General features: G+C 37.3%; 1 protein-coding gene and 1 long non-coding RNA gene across 4 annotated transcripts in view; one reads left to right on the forward strand and one right to left on the reverse strand.

Annotated features, from left to right (window-relative positions):
* LOC149651178 (uncharacterized) overlaps nt 1–15389 on the forward strand; it is a 45927-nt gene extending 30538 nt beyond the window's left edge. The window contains exon 2 of the mRNA XM_089847991.1: nt 15264–15389. Coding sequence (XP_089704117.1) covers nt 15264–15272 — 9 coding nt within the window. The 3' untranslated portion in view covers nt 15273–15389. The remainder of the gene's footprint in view (nt 1–15263) is intronic.
* Nucleotides 10037–13030, reverse strand: LOC149651183 (uncharacterized). 3 transcript variants are annotated; one of them, XR_016370877.1, is made up of 3 exons: nt 11420–13030; nt 11041–11327; nt 10037–10963 (listed from the first exon to the last, which is right to left on the reverse strand). It is a non-coding gene; the product is annotated as an uncharacterized LOC149651183 (long non-coding RNA). The 3 variants fall into 3 exon arrangements; XR_016370879.1 differs by having other exon boundaries at nt 10037–10764; nt 10837–10963; nt 11041–13030; XR_016370878.1 differs by having other exon boundaries at nt 10037–10617; nt 10678–10963; nt 11041–13030.
* Nucleotides 15390–17263: the final 1874 nt, after the last annotated feature.

Here is a 17263-nt window from a genome sequence, read left to right on the forward strand (position 1 = left end):
CACTCCTAACTAAACTAGCTAAAATAATACACTTCTAACTAAAATTATGTACTTATGTACTCCTAACAAAATTACGTACTTTGCGTACTATTAACTAAAAACAAAAATCAATTCTATGTAACAAGTTGTGACTTAGAATTGGTTATAAACTGAAAGCTAATTAATTTCTACCTATAGAATTCGTCGATTTGAGATATGTAATAAAAAAGTTAAAATCAACGCTAACCACGTGATAAATAAAAACTTAGGTCATTAACCATGAACCATTAAAGAAAAAAAATTAATCAATGTTCGTTAACCACGAACAAGAACTATATCTCAAATACGACGTAATGAGGGGCGAAAAATTAGGCTTTCATAATTTTAAACAAAGGGAAACATATCCCGGACGGACCCCCAATTGCGACAGATTTTATAGTTAACTTAAGTGAATAATAATATGTAATGAAATAGGTTCGTTTTGTCTAGGGGGAGTAAATTAAAATGGACTGTCGGCATGATTAAAATTAACATTAAGATTTATTTAAAAGGTAATACGGTTTAAGAAAATGAATAAAAGTTCATGATACGAAAGTACTTAATTAACAAAAATTGGTGGGCTGGTTATTCCCTTGTTGGCGCGCATAATTTCGCGAGAGCTCTTTTATAAATAAATTGTTTTTACGGTACCGTATGGAAGTTCATCGAGGGCGCGGATCCGAAGCGAAAAATAAGTTCGGCCGGTTAAAGTTCGGTCCTAAGGTCCATCCTGGTTAAGGCCCGGTAACGTGGTTCGGGCTGCTGGACCTCGTGTCGTCGGTCCCAGGAAAGTCGGGCAGAGTCCGGCCTCGCAGATAGGTATCGAGAGAGAGGGAATAATAGAAGGCGCCGTCTTTTTATACCTTCTCTCCAGCAGCTACGGGGTCTTCAAAGTTCGTGAAGGGCTCTTGAAAGAGTTCATTTAAAAGTTCACGAACGCACACGCGGAGAGTTTTACGGAATTGGTTTTCCCGATGACGCGCACGGGTTGGGGAAAGTAACCAGCCTCACACGCGGGGAACTACCAGCCATAGATATAAAAATATTATAGAGTGAAGGGAGTAACTTCATGCTTTGCATGTTATTGTTACACGATGATCGGTCGTCCGTAAAGCTTATTGGATGTTTCCGGTTGAAATACTCTTCTGTTATAGTTAAGAGTAGGACGCGATGGGTTTGGAGGTCCGCCTGTCAGTCGGCATAATTAGTAGGAAGGGAGTGTGATGATTAAACGATTAGTTTATGAAGAGAATGCCCCATCTCTAAGGCTGCAGCTTCCCTTTTCGATATGGCACCATAAAAGATTCATAATGCAACGTAAATTCCATTATTTGTGGATAATCCATTTGCGCGTACGTGGCGTCCTGCTGTTCCTCTAGCAGCGCGGCATTATAGATTGCCCTTACATCATTAATTATATCATGCCAACAGCTAACTTTCTAACAATCAAAACGAAACTTAAAGGGTTGGTAAACTTCATTTATAAAATTGCTGCCGACTAAAGAAAATTGAGACATGTAGCTTGGTTCAAAAATAAATTATGCAAATCTTACATTATGTGTAATTATAGGTTGTTATATCAAAGATTATGGTAAGCAAAGATTAACATAGAACAGAACTCACGTAATTAGGAGGAGGAAATTGTTGCGGTTGAGCAGTACATCATTTAAAAGGCAATACTTCCAAGGAGGCTTTGTATAGAATTAAAATTCCTGCAGAACGTATTTTACTGATGAAGAGACACATTCAGACATGAAGAGCAAAACGTCTTCATGCACTTTTAAAGTTGCCTTGTTGAGCAAACTTGGGACTTTAAAACTTTCTTTTAGTATCTGGAAATCTTTATGTATTTCCTGTTTGGTAAAAGCTTATTGGTTTACGTAGTGCTGTGTTGTTTGGTCTGTCACCTCGATACGTGTACGGCATCTTTCGAGAGTTGTCATATTTGGAAGCATGAACGCTTTTCTTAAAAGAAATGTACTTTAACCCTCGGTGAAACTTTACAAATGGATTTTCGACAGAGAGCCGCAACACTTTTTCCCTGATTTACTATAAGCTATCACTCTACTCGAAATGCATTCGCCCGAATGCGAAAGAGAGGCACGTTTTTTTACATGGTGCCAAAAGTTTATACAACTTCGTACGCAATTCTATAGTACTAGAAGTAAGAATTTATCCAAAAAGTGTATTAATCGAAGGTTCAGTATACCTTTTGCCACGACCTGTTTAAACCATGTACAATCAGCTAATGAGGCCTCTCTCATGTGCCATTATATTCAGTAGAAAAGTCTCTTCGACCTCTGTTTCCTCTAGCAGTATTTTTAACTTGCGATGTTCACTGAACCAATAGACCTTTAGTTTCCGAATTTGGAACTTTGTACCTTCCCCGGCGTGGTCAAGGTACATTCAGTAGGCTCCTTTAAAGCATTTGGAAATACAGTGGTTTTTTGCACTATTTCTGTTTGATATCAATGTGTACGTCACAACTTTCAAAATTATGGTAAAAAAGAAGGATAGCTCACTTATAGTTATATTAACTAGATACAAAAATTTATTTCGCTTAACTGAAGTTACCAGGATTGAAAGTGTTCGTTAATTTGCATCACTTCAACTTCTATCGAATCGCGACCCAAATGAACTGCTGATAAGCATGCCGAAAAACAAGAGCGAGACATTCATAATTTCGAAGTAAAGGACTTTTGATAAAAAGAAGAATATGCGAAAGGGTTGTGCATGTTTGTTGTCCTTCTTTACCGGATGTGTGTGTGTGTGAGCGAGGGTCAGGCTGGGGATGAGGCAATCACGTGACAGAGGATGATGGATGGGCACCCACGAGAAACTGCAACAAGCCGACAGACGATCCGTTTTCTTTCCTTGTCAAAAAGCGCATATCCAGATAAGAACTCTTCCATTATATCCCTTCTTCCTAACACCTCCCCAACCATACTAACGTATCTGGTATGCGGGGTTTTCAGATGCCAAAAATAAGAAGCTAACCAGTGGAAGTAAGAAGTAGATTCCCTGAATCAGAAAAATCTCTCCAAAGCTGAAGTAAATACATTGTTTTCATGAAAGTTCTTCACAATTAAACACCCAGTTGATGTCTTGAAACAGCTTTTTTCTGCCCCTTTGCGCTTGATAATTCTTCCAACAGTACTTCTTTTATGGGGTGAATTACCAATATAAGAAAATTTGGCATTGTTATTGATGAATAGCCCTATTGTCCAGTATGATTCTCGCTTTCTTTCTTTGGACAGAACACTACTTTATGATGATATCTTCCTATCCGAGACCATGTTGTTAGGCTTTTCAGGATTTCGTTGCGTTGACCGTGTAAATGTAATTCTCATAGCTCATTACTAATGAAGGTCAAAGGCCAAAATTACAATTATCAAAGTATAATCAGAGTAGAACTTCCACTAACACAGTGTTCCATAGACGGACGGTGTGTTAATTGGCGCGGGAGAACTGTCCAAAAAAGTAGCAGACCCACCCACTCGATCACGCACTCATTCTTGACTTTTGAGCGCGAAATTGAAACGTAAAATTTAATAGTTTCCAAAATAATGAAGACTAACAAAAATAATTAAAACTTAAATCTCTATTAAAGATCAGACACAAACTGAATTCAATAAACACATTTTCATTAAGGAAAATTTTAAATGGAATTTTTTTCGGAAATCACCCATGAAAAGCTGTTTCGGTCGCGTTCTGAGGAAGATGTTTTACCGCAGAGGTACTTACGCAGTATTTCGGTCGTGTTTTCGCTCTAAAGGGAACTAAACTTAAGTCGATGTCTCCAGGAGTTTTCTAAAATGTTTTTCGGTCCACGTGGTTACAAAAAACCTCCAAAAGGGTTCATTTTCAATAGTTTTAGTCCACGTTTTTAACGAAAAACTGGGCTTAAGCATGATTTTTTGGTAAATTTAACAAATATGTTACTTGGAAACGAATTACACGAAAATAACGAAGGTTTGCTAATAAACACTTTTACCCATTTTCACAGAATGCTAAGGTTAATGAAAACTCTTATAAACGAGCTTCTGATGGCGAAATATCTTAGACGTCGGCCTTTCTTTATGGGTTTTATATCATAACCCTGAAAGGTTTTATTTGGGAAAGTTAAATAAATGTATCAGTGTGGCCAGATTGCGTGACCCGAGAAACCATATTTCATTTCTTATCTACCAATAATGGACTGAAGAACGCGAGCTTAAACCATGCTTGTACAACAACCGCTACACGTAACTCGGCTGCCGCCTTCAAAATATATTTGCATTGGTGAAATTTAACTTCAAAAGTCCATATGCTATGTCAGGTAGACAAACTGCAAATGTAATTGTCATTTCAAGAACCATCAGTGAACGTGCTGGGTCAGGATGTTTTGGTTTATAGCCCAATGTTATGTCCTACTTACCTATGTGTTAAAATACGACATGCTACTTATTTTGGCACTGTTTAGGTCTTTCAACGCTGTTAAAGGTAGAGCCTCGAGAGGCTATTCACTCACGTTTTCTGTACGACTATAGACCATTGAATGAATGAGTGAATCTTTATCTGCTTTCATGTAGATCCTGTAATGCCGTAGGAAAGATTAACAGCATAGGGGCCAGGCCGCCATATTAGGCTAGTTCCCTAGCGCCAAGGAGCACCGCAAGTGGCAGTGTGAGTTGATTAGCTTCCCATCTGCAGCTCCATCTGGCGTTGCCTCTTGGCGCTAGTGAACTCCCCTAATATGGCGGCCCATCCCCTGTGCGTTGGTTTCTCGGCAAGTATTTAATGGAATGGTGCGATGGGTCGACTGATATGAGCCCAGTCCTTTGGCCATCTTGTTGAAAGATATTTTCGTTGGTGTTCTTATTTTCTCGAAGATAGGTCAGCAGGATATACGAATTGTAGGAGTGGGGTGGTAGTTGAGTACCGGATAGTATGATTGATTAAGGTCTGTCAGGTGCCGCCGTTGAAAATGGGAGAGAAATGTCAAAGATTGCTTCTTGCACTTCCCTAGATGTAGCGTGGAAGGCGAGCTAGGACCCTTCTCTTGTCTTTACAACCATTTATCTCAGTCAAAACTCCACACGCTACTTTCTTTCATCCCCAGAGCGGAACACCAAACTTTACTCCCACCAATACCTCAATCCGAAGGACAAACGTCCATTATTAGAAGTCTTCTTCAAGCATTTCATGACACTGTTCTTATAGTGTAGATTTAACAAGTTGGGAAACTAACTACGATTGAAGTAGTAGCCAAAAATTGCTTTCTACGAACACGTTCGCTCCGATTTGCCAACTGCGACTTTGGTGACAGACACGCAGACACCCAGATACCTCCAGTGTAATACCTCTCCGTGACGTCATCGTAACCCCTAGAGGTAATTAGCTACAGAAAGTATAAGGCTACCGGGCAATGTTTTATAGAGTCTACGTGTTACTAAACGATACGCAAGTTAGGGCACTTTTCACAACGGCCACATGTCATCGAAACATCAAATTGCATGAAGAATTTAATCAAAATAGAAGAAATTAAATTTTAGAGGAGGAATTTCTGCAAATTCAATGTTGAATGTTAATTATAACTTAAGAGTTATTCTTAAAAAAAATATACTATTAACTTTACTAAACTTTGAAATTAAAAGTCAAGAAGTTTGAATCTGAAAATTTAATGGCTAGCCTGAATTAAAATCCATTATTAAATCCGTATATTGAATACATTTTGTGTGCCTAGAGTTCTTTATGTTAGCCGGATTAAAGCCATTGCAAACTGTAGAGACGTTGGTTGTAATTGCGGGGTCGATGGTGATCCGTTGACAGTATGACGGGAATTGTTCGACAACCGCTTCGTCATTCTTGGCCAATCAATCATCTTTCCACTCTCGTATCATCTAGACTAGAGCCACCCATCCAACCCTTTCCTCTACACATCTCAATAGACATCACGGTTCTCTTGTTAATATTTCAAGAAGTGAACGGATTATTTTATATTTATTTTTTTTTCAAGGTACAAATGGAGAGAATTGTTGGGTTATAATTCTAGCCTATATGTTTTACATAACTTTGGGAATTCCATCTTAATCATAAAACATGAGCACTGGGGCGACAACTATAGAGTTTGTTCGTTTCTAAATGTTGAATAGTCGCTCGTTGTATACCCCCATGTATTCCGTTTTTTATGTATATTTTTAGCCACATCGTATGATGGGTTATCGGCACCGATGAGGCTATTAGTTTGTCCATGCTTGTTGTAGTAGTATTAGTAGTAATTGTATTAGTCCTCCTTTGGGCTATTAGGGCTACGTGTCGATTAAGGTTAATAATTTTAGCACAATTAAATGTGTGCATTGAGGGTATTTCACTTAAGTTTTCGGTACGATGTGGCTACTATATGAGGGAGGTACTTAGGCCATCTTGTCTTATAAAGCTTGGTTGAAACGCGAGCGAGCGAGGTTCTTTTGAATGATGGTCTCTCTATTTTGGAGAATCAATCATTTTCTTTCCCAGCCACGCAACGCTTAACAGGAAACAATGGCTTCTCGATCACTGAACGAAATCTCACCTGACACCACTCAAAGTAAAATCCACGCATATTTTCAGTATTCGAAATATGACTGATATAACATGAGATATAATGCCTTTACAATTGAAAATATTACAAGCTAATTAAATTTGCGACCTTCAAGTATTTTAGCGAAATTGAGAAGAATAGGATATTTCTAAAATAGATGAAAACATGATGTTCCTATGTCTCCGGTATATTTAAATGCAAAAAATTCTTTCAATAGGTGAATAATTAGTTGTATTTTTTAAGTAAAGTCTTTTAAACTATCTAATCCAAAGTTAATTAGCCGTAAAGTTATTATTTTTTGAATATTTGAAATGTTGTGGATTTCTTTACATTAATATCAACTTGGTTATCAATAGCCTATGTGACTAGTTTTGACCCTAAACCTTTCTTTGCCTGAAGTCATCATGCTCTTTATAATAATCGACAAAAACAATTAACAAATCGTAAAACAAAATTAAAAAACTCAATTTCACAAAATGTATTGATTTTTTTCCTGGCTTTTAAAAGTTTTTGAATGCAAATTTGGATAGGATTGAGCCTAAAGAATGTGATTTCTCTTGTTGCAAATTATGTAGTTTTTTCATCACCAAGTAGTTTAATACTTTCTAAATGGTTTTAAAAATACTTTGGAAGACATAATTTCATGAAGCCCAACAACTCGTGATCCCTTTCCCGTTCTGATTGTTAGGTATTGTTAGAGCAGCGTTAGTTAGATTTAGTGTTAAAATCCTCTTAAGCCTTGGCTTAATTTTCGACTAGATGGTACTTAGGCACATAGAGCCGCTGAGAAAGAATGTTATAGGCTGGGGTTCGAGTGATAGGGTCCATTCGTCTGCAGACTATATTGCTAGCTTAACTCTTATCGATTGTCTTTTATAGGCACGAGAGGGCGCTGCGAGTTATGATCGGGGATATCCTCTCGCCAGACCAAGTCATATTTTATAAAAGAATTTACGACGCGAGAAATGGCCCGGAAATTTTATGGCCGACACTTATTATAAATCTCCATCCTATAAGATAGATCCTTCTAAAGGGAGAATGAATAATTGTATTGTAGAGTATATATAAAGGAGTCTCGTAAATTATGAATTCCTAACTAGCTACGCTTCAATTTAGGGATAAATAAAAGTGTATCTGGTAACATACAAAAACTAGATGGCGCTGTCTAAGTTTTTGATAAGGGAAAATTTTAATTCTTGGTCAAAGTTTTTGTGAAAAACGTGTTCATGAGTACGCCCACGATATTACCGTCTGGCTTTAACCCAGAACATCTAATTTAGAAATAGATTGCTCTATCTATCTAGTTGATTATTTATAGAGATTATTCAAATTCTTCGCATCGTACTTTTTTGAGCTATGACGAACGTGTTCCACGAAAATTTGCACCTAGCTTCATTGTCACTTTATAAAGAAGAAGTATATGGCTTGCATACAATACAAATCGCATATTTTCGGCGATGTCCCGGCTTAGCTGCCAAATTTATTATTTTGGTAATAAATAGGCTATTGCGAGATCCTCGGCCTTTTAAGATCCATTGAAAGAGCTCCGATGATAAGCCTTCAATTGACGCCGCTAAATCTAGCTTATAGGAAAGGTTCGTGTTAATACGCTTAGTGACTGATATATACCTTATTGCCCATTTGTTTGAACCACGAATTACGCGATTTATGGCCCGTCCACCTCCAATCTTTATTGAAATTTTATTCCATTAAAGTGAAGGCGACAGAATTATTGCAATAACGTACAACAAAAACTATTTAAGCTTTTAGAAATTTGTGTAATATAACATTTACGTTAATGTCTGATGAAACATTTGTTTTAAAAAATCATTAACGTTTAACATAATTTCAGTTAAAATACTACCAGGGATAGATGTAATTTTAGAAGCGGGAATGGAGTACAGAGTAATCTACAGTAGGAATATGGTGAGGGATTTCAACTTTTGTGCGTTACTGGTAATCATTTTAGCTCTGTTAAAGGGCTGTTCACTCAAACTTTCTGTACGCCTAAGTACGGTACGACACGGCTACTATTATGATCTCAGACCTTAGACCGTCTTGTTTTGCTTGTCTTAGCCACAAAATTTCAATGTTACGTTGCCAATGCACTCTCAGTTGTCTCATGAGCATTATAGGAACGAATTGGACATACTTAATTCCGTTGTCTCTGGTATATAAATCTTAGACAACGTTAGATTCGGAGATTATAGTACTTATGGGTTTTGTAGATGTCAGTGCCAACTTCTAGAAGAGAGCTTTATGAATGAGTTCGTTCTATTTTTCATTCCTATCGTTGGTTTTATCGTTGTCGGCATCTGCCCAGGACACTCGAAAAGGACATTGCAAAACCCTGCCAAGGAAGTAAAGAAATTCCTGGAGAAAGTCCACCATTCTTGCAGGATTTCTTGACTAAATGGTTAAGATATTAGGAAACACCAGTATAGCTCGCGACCTTCTTTTGAATCGAGTTCGAAACTGGCAATTAATGCGATTTAACGCAAATAAGCATTTCGTCTCTTCTGACCTTTAAAAACTCAAAAATCACAAATTACAATGAAATTTCAAATGGAATTACGAAAAATATAGACTTGATTACCCATAAGTTTGTAAGATATGTTCCATAAGTATGACACTACGTAATGTTAGAGACTTACAGCTCGAGCTAGTTCGAAAACGACGCGAGAATTAACTACACTCGGTGGTTAATTTTGCAGTCCCACTTTTTATTATTAGGATCATTTCGTTTCCTCATTTAAACGTAGTGCGTCTATACAATTAATCTCTTTACTATAAAAGAGTAAGAATGCTGGTCGTCGGCGAAAGTTTCCAACCTGTATAGTGATTTTAACTAAATAAGCGATAAAACATCACTAACGCTCACTTAAAACCTAATTTCATTGAATTGTAATTTGCGAAAAATAAATTTTCTCTTGCCAAACCATTTCGGTCTTTCAACAATGTTACTGTCATTGAAGGTAGTAGCGGCGGTTGCCGGTTGATGGTCGAAAGTTATCGAGTTCCGAATCTGACAAGCGACTGACAAGTGTTGCACCCTGTTCTGGCGAAGAGCGATGAACGCCGCTTTCTACGCCCCAAAACTTATCTCTTCGTTTCCATCTCATCCTGTCCAAAGAATGACGGATGGCCCAGGCTTACGACCAAAAATAACTCAATGCAGATATGCAATTGGAAAATGCACCACGGACAAAGGCTCTGCGGATGGTTATATTATACTCCGACTTGTAAAAAAAAGTAGAATAAGTCTGTAGTCATAACGTTGCTGCAGTTCATTTAAGCTTTTGTTGGAGGAAATTAAGTATGTTTAGATAAAAATACTTTGCTTTCGTTCTTTTATCTAATGCTCTAAAACATGGGTTTTGCTAAAAATTTATTAGATCAGAAGCAACCCCAGGTGAGGCAGAGAAAATATGTATAAACAGAAAGGAATAATTTGGTTTGTGTTTCCATAACATTTTAGCATAACTTTATTCATCATTTACTAGAATTCATCTGATTTTCTTACAAAAATTCCTGGGCTGTATTTTCTCTGAATGTAAAACATTATTGATATTAATAATCAAATAAGTCTGAAGTATTTCTTACATTTAATTTCGAGGGGGAGCTGATTCCCAAAATTCACAATTTTTAAATTTTTATGTAATTTGTGAACATTCTTGCTCTAATTGACCACTTTTAATTTACATTTCCTCTTTGGTTTACGTAGTTCTATAATTATAATTGGTTTAAAAAGCGATCTTTGTTTTATGGTTAAGAAAATCAAATCATACGCGGAACTCTGAAACTTGGAACTCTAGTCGCCCTCTTGTAGTCATTTCTCTAACTAGAAAATCATAGACGATTAAACTACAGGGACTGGAATCGGTTCTGTTGAAGATTGAACCTCTAATGGAAGTGCGAGTCTGTAATTTGTCGTCCATTTGTTTCAACTACGGGTCTATAAAATAACGTGAATTTATCAAATCAAATCATTCACGAAACTTGGAACTCTAATCGCCATCTTGTAGTCACTTCTTTAACTAGAAAATCATAGACGTTTCAATTATAGGGACTAGAATCCGCACTGTTGAATATTGAACCTCTAATAGAAGTCCGAGTCGGCAATTTGCAGTCCATCTGTTTGAATTACCGATCCCACCATAACGTCAATTTGTCCTAATAATTTGCTTATTAATAATTAGAGTATTTTTCAGACTCAAAGCTTCATTTGAAATAAATCTTATTTGTGCATGGATTACAGATTGTGTGATCCACTGGAAAAATTGCGACAAATGGTTATAGCCTTGTCCGATTTCATGCATGAACGTTCTTCTTCACTGTTTGGCATAACTTGTTGGCTCCAGTACGTTAACGCAATGAGCCCTTCTATTGCAGATAAAAATATAGTTCTAATTTCAAATATTCATTATTTTATATTCTTTTCGAAAAAAACCCATGAATACCTTTATAATACAGCCTTTTCTTTAACCCAAAAAATATTTTTTTTAAGAAATATTTTTCTGGCAAGGTTGTGGAATACTATATTTTATCGAGAAACTATTTGTACTGCGAACCTTTTTGTGAGGAAACGATCGTAAGGGTAAGAAACCCCGTTCGAAAAGTAAGATTTATTTAGACGTCGCTTTAGCTGCGAGAAGAATGAAGGGATATGTGAAGATACCGGGATGCCTTGATGGTTTTCTCGAGGCAAAGAGAATTTATTGATCAGGGTTTAGAGCAGAAGGCTGAGCTTCTCATTTAGAGCAAATCGTACCGGGTGATAAATAAGGAGGTAAGTGTTAGAAGCCGTTAGAAGCTAAGCAGAACAGAACGTATACTTACATAAGTGTATGACCTAAAGTCTTCACTTATCAGTAGTTGCAGTAACTGAATTTTATCTGAGAGATGGCGCTACTTATTTAAACTAGTTTTTCTAAGCCCAAACCTGTTTGTTTCACTGAACAGAGTTTGCTTTACGAACAGTACACCGTACATGCCGAAGAATAGTGTTATAAGATCACAATTTAATATTTTGAACGCTACCAACAATAATGCTAAAAATCTTTTTAAAACTTTGAATCTTGGCTTTTAAGCTTTAGTTCATTTTCGTATGAAACAAATTTAATTTCTAAGATACTAGCTCGAAAATAAAATTATAATCAATTCCATTAAATTCCTGACAGTAGTTGGTGCATTTCGGTGAACATGATTTCCAGTTTCCGAGGCGGTGTCTGACGGGGACGCAGAAATGAGATTGTTCAAGCATTTGATGTTGATGAAGACTTAGAGCAATAAGCTTATTACAGTCGTGACGGGATTTCTACCCAGGGAGAGAAATGGGCCCTTGTCTAAAACGAGACCCGGCAGAGCTACTTCACCTTTCAGCCGCTACCATATGCGTCTTTCTGTCTCACTATCTCTCTCCGCGTCCAGAAGGCGCTGCGTAACTAGCCGGTTAGCTCCATAGGCTCATGGTGCCGCTCAAATCCTCTTGAAAAATTGCGCCGTTCTTTCGGGGTGGCGTCGTCCTATTATCTCTCTCGCTTTCTCTTTCTTAGTACGGGGCTCAAGAAGCTTTTCTGGATCACCGCGTGGAAATGCTTCGGTAAAGACAAGTTGCTCAAGCCATAGTTAAAAGCCCTTGAACGCTTGAAGTTATTAGTGGGCGCAGCTTAAATATTCCTGGTCATACATACATGGCGTTCCATAAAGTAATATCGCTTTGATGGAGTGTGTGACTAGTAGATATGATTGATTGGCAGATACCTGTTTCATTTTAAGAAGAAACACATCTTTATTAAAGGGAATTTCTATCTAGGTTAACCTAACTGAAGTTTCAAATGAACTAATAAAGCTATTAATGAAAATATAAGTTTATAAGATATGTTCCATAAGTATGACACTACGTAAACTTCGTAATTCTAGAGACTTAATGAGAGCTAGTTTTGAGAAAGTTATAATGTGCTTCAAAACCTTTTGGTCTATGAAAGTTAGGACAAATGGAAAGATAGCTATCGGAAATCGCGTTTTACTTGGCGAAAAAAACCTCTATTTAAGAATTTAGCTCAGTATAGTGACAAAATAACTATAATCGGATTTCAAGCCGCTTGGGCTCAATCCAAAAGTCTCTAATTTCATTCGGGTTTTGGCGAGTACAGAGCTAAAACAAAAAAATGGTATTACCGATTTTGTTTGAAACAGGCCTCGGAAACACAAAGAAGGTTATAAAACCTTAACAATCCTTCCCAAAAGACTCCCTTCCCCCTTTTTCTATACCCAGAGTCACTTGCTCCTCGTTTTGTTTTCCACCAACGATTCTTCTAACAATCAGAAGTAAATAAGGACGACGTTATTAATAATTGAGACCATTTGCGATTGCCTTTAAATTTATTTAGAAATTTCTATAACAATATTTCTTTGTGTATAGTTTACCCCGTAGTTCTCTACTAAGGAATCATTATCATGCTCGAGGGGTGTTGTAAAAGCTTGAATATGAAGCCCATTTTGAAACCAAGGGTATATATATATATATATATATATATATATATATATATATATATATATATAATAATCTAGTGTATCTCCTAAAATAAATAAAACCAGGGAGGAGAGACTTGAGAGGGAGTATTAGTCTAATGTTAAAGAAGCAGTAATATAGATGGAAGGGGAAGAAAAGGGAGGGTAGGAATTTTTACCTCTGTCTCCCTCGATTCTAGCTAACGCGCACGCGCCAGTGGCGTCGGTTAACTAGTTCAAAGCCGGTTTTTAAATTTGACGCATGCGCGCGGACCCTGCGGCGAGTAACTGAGCCAGCGCCGGAGAGAGACGAGTTTAGCTACGAAGCGAACCGATCCGCCTTTTCACATTATTTCCCCCTCTCGAGTCTCTCCTCCCTGATAAAACAAGTTGGGAACCAAAATTTTACCTCTCCGAGTCGAGAGGAAGACTATACTTTCAAACTTATTTACCTAGGCATGCGATTAATGCTCTTTGCAACTGCAGAATTTAAAATTAGTGAAGTAATTTTGAAATCTACACTCAAAACTAGATTGGGCTGTAAACCCTATCGTCTCGATATACCCTATCGATATTCTTAGTTTGACATTGTCAATACCAAAGTTGATAGCCGCACTAAAAGACAGTGTGCAAAAAGAATGGAAGCTTCGAAGCTATAACCCGAAGAAGATTGCGCGTGAAGTTGAAACACTATACGGGGGTACGTAGTTAATATAATGCTAGTAATTAAGACGCGTCCCCATTTAATTACAAATTATAGAAAATCTCTTCAAAGGGCAAGATTTTTTTTGGCAGTATGAAGTCTCCCTTAGAGTACGATTAAAAGTGGCGTTGTTTCGTGTTCTCTATGAAGAGGTATTAACGGTTATGAGTGAGCTGAAAACGAAATACAAATTTAAATTATTAAAATCAGGTCCATTGGTTCATTAATAGAGTCAAGAGTCATGACCGCAATTAGGTCTGATCGGGCAAGCTTCCATTGTTTGATGCATGTTCTCCTTTTGTGCCGCTAGAGATATATTACCTTTATTATGGATAAACGTTAGCAATCATGCTGAATACCCAAGAACATTGTTTAGGTGTAACGAAAGGGTAGTGTTTGCAGACTAATAAAACACTTAAAAATGTTTGAAAAATTCAGTTTTTAATATTTTTGAAGTCTCTAGTTACTTATCAATAAACATCATTAGTTGGAAAATTATTTCTTTGTTGAATAATTTAGGTCGAATAAATATTTACTGACAATAGCACAAATTTTATAAACATTTCATCGCACTTTTTTCAAAAATTCTGAACTACAAAAAAAAGTGTGAGTTACCCAACTTGTTTTTTTTTTGTGTGTTTATCCGATCTCAAAAGACACACACACCACAAGGCCACCCAAAATCCGTTTGTCATATAATCAAGCGTAGGGTAAAAAGGGGAAGACACTCTAAGGCCACTCTGTCTATTTAAATAGAATAAATTTTCAACATAAAAGTTTCACAACAAACACTTTTCAATTACCTACCAAATTTCAAAAGAAAAAAAAACAATTTCAAACATAGTGGGCATAATTCCTTAGTCCTAGTAGGAGAGATAACTTCGTATCAATTCACTTTAAGAAAATAAAAAAGCAAGCATTGGTTTGACTGCACTCCGGAGTTATAGGACAAGGTTTTGCACTTTCTCCTTTCTCACTAAACCAGCGAGTTACTCATCGGGATAAAGGGTAGCCCATCCACTTTGTCTCACGATCACCTAAAAGCTTTGAATTATGACCCCACACACACCCTTTCCATCTAACAACATCGCTTTTTTCAGCGTTCTGGTGTTCAAGGGAAAGTTCCAATGCAGTCGAGATAAAAGCTTTACCAGCCCATTATGACCCGTGATGAAATGTATAATTGCTCAGGGCTATGAAGAAGACCTTTTTTCTCAAACACACTGGTTAACGTTATATTATGTTCTTTATTTTGAGATTAGACATAACCTATTCTATTAGGTTTCCGGTTTCGCTAATATATAGGAGTGCCACAAATATTTAAAATTCAATATTTCGATACTTTTCAAGGTTAAATTCATTTTCAATTAACAATAATTCTATTTTTATTCGTGTAATAGTTGGAATATTGTGTTTTAAAATTATTATTACCGTGAAATTGTAAGTATTATTTAACTATACTTATAGAATCCCTGAGGTGGATGATAGTCTGTTTCTCTTCCCGAGGTGTTTATCCAACTTCCGGTGAGGTAAAAGATTGAAATTCCGGGAGAGATGTTCTGAAACCCCACAGTGATGTGTAAATTCATAAAAACCCCTAACGTGTTCTGCGAAAATGTTTCTACCTAATGGACTCTGGCCTGTATGAAGGCCACTTGGGAGTTTATCATAAATCCTAACATTACGAGATTAGAAAAGGACGTTTTAAAGGTTACGAAGACGCGGACCCAACGTTGAGGAACTTAAGCAAGTCACTCGAATGTAATTGTGATTGTGCATAATGAACAAAATCGTTCGCAATCTTCCATCGCTACCCCCGCCTGGTCAAAACAAATCTCTGAGTTTTCAAACATTTTCGCGTCGCTCGCGGCTCTACATCGAACTAGAAAATGTCTTCAATCTCGTGAACAAGTCAATGCGTTTTACATAGAATTGAGGGTTTACAATGTGATGCATGATAAATAATCAACTCGATTAACAGTCGTTGCTCATTGGTTGAAATGTTGTAGAAGGGACGTTAGCAAAGCCTACGAAAAATCGATAGTGTGGACACACTTTAAAGATTAAAAGGTTTCCAAACGATTTCGTGGTTTTAGGTTGGTATTAGACGGAGTAGTTGCAATTTACCGTTGAACCGTAAACTCCTTTGAGGAATATCTCAAACTACGAGAATATTAGTTCGCTTATCATCCATGAAAGGTTAGATCGATGCAACTGGGTATATTCCAACTTGTTTTATTGGGTTAAAGAAAAGCAATATACTGTGAGGTGGCCTTTAAAACTGATTGCCTTTCTAGGAATTTTTGTCGCAAAGAACAAATGACACCCCAGGGAACTAGGGGCTTTGTTAAGGCCACGAGATGCCGCTTTTCAACATAAAAGACTCCCGTATACTCTCGGGAGTATCAACCTTGCCTGAACGTGAAGCCTCAACCATCAAGGAAAATCCTCACCAGAGGTTGCGTTTAACCAACAGCAAATCCAATAGTACAATAGTACCCGAGCCGTGTACCAACGATATAGTGAAGGCATATGGTGCGAAGAAACGAGAGCAGAAATATTTTTAGGGACTCAGCATAGTGAAAATCCACCTCCACTGGCAATTCTTGCGCTATCGCACTTCTAATTTGCTTTTAATATATTTCGAAACTATACGGTCTCCACCACAGTGATGAACACAGTATTATGCATCTGATTTAGACTAACTTATGTTTGACCAGCAAATTAAACACATCAAACAAATCAAAGGTTAATGCTCAGCGTGTTTTCGGATTATCCATCGGCTAACTTCTAACATTTGTTTTGACGATGGATTAGTGAGAAATATATAAAAATAGGATTGAAGAGATGTATTTAAATCACAAAACCTTATCACGGTTGCTCTACTTTTGCCACTTTGGAGTTCCGATAGATATCTCCTCTTACGACTTCATGTGGCATAAGTAAATACGAGATTTGCAAATATTGTATTTTCCAAGTGTTACATTTGTACATGTTGTATTACGCGCCTTACATTAGTACCCTAAAACCTCCCTAGACGGCGCCAGCCTAATCACAAACATTATAACAAACACTATAACAATTACTAGCTACATGAGGGACTGGCAGTTCAGAGCGGATCTCCAGCCCGCAGTGCAGCTAGGAAGAACGCCTCTTAGCCGCAGTTTGTAACAAAGTTAATTGTGTATCTCTTGATTAAAATAAGCTTGATTTAACCTGGCCCATAACTGTGTATGTTAAGATCTCATTTACTAGTAACTTAATCTAACATGGTGACAGCGGTGGGATGCTGAAATTCCTTCGGTAACGAACTCATCGCGACTGCTAAGCCTTGGCCACACCACGTTGTGCCTTCGCAACTCTTGCCGACACAATGACTCATTTTAAAAGCCCTGAACCTTTCTCACCTGGATCAGACCCAGCTTTGGCGTGGTCTGAGTATAAAGAGGGATTCGAACTATATGCTA

Source organism: Phalangium opilio, unplaced genomic scaffold (assembly GCF_054372755.1).
Source record: "Phalangium opilio isolate 3A_F unplaced genomic scaffold, DU_Popi_V2 ptg000082l_1, whole genome shotgun sequence".
Taxonomy (NCBI): Eukaryota; Metazoa; Arthropoda; class Arachnida; order Opiliones; family Phalangiidae; genus Phalangium; species Phalangium opilio.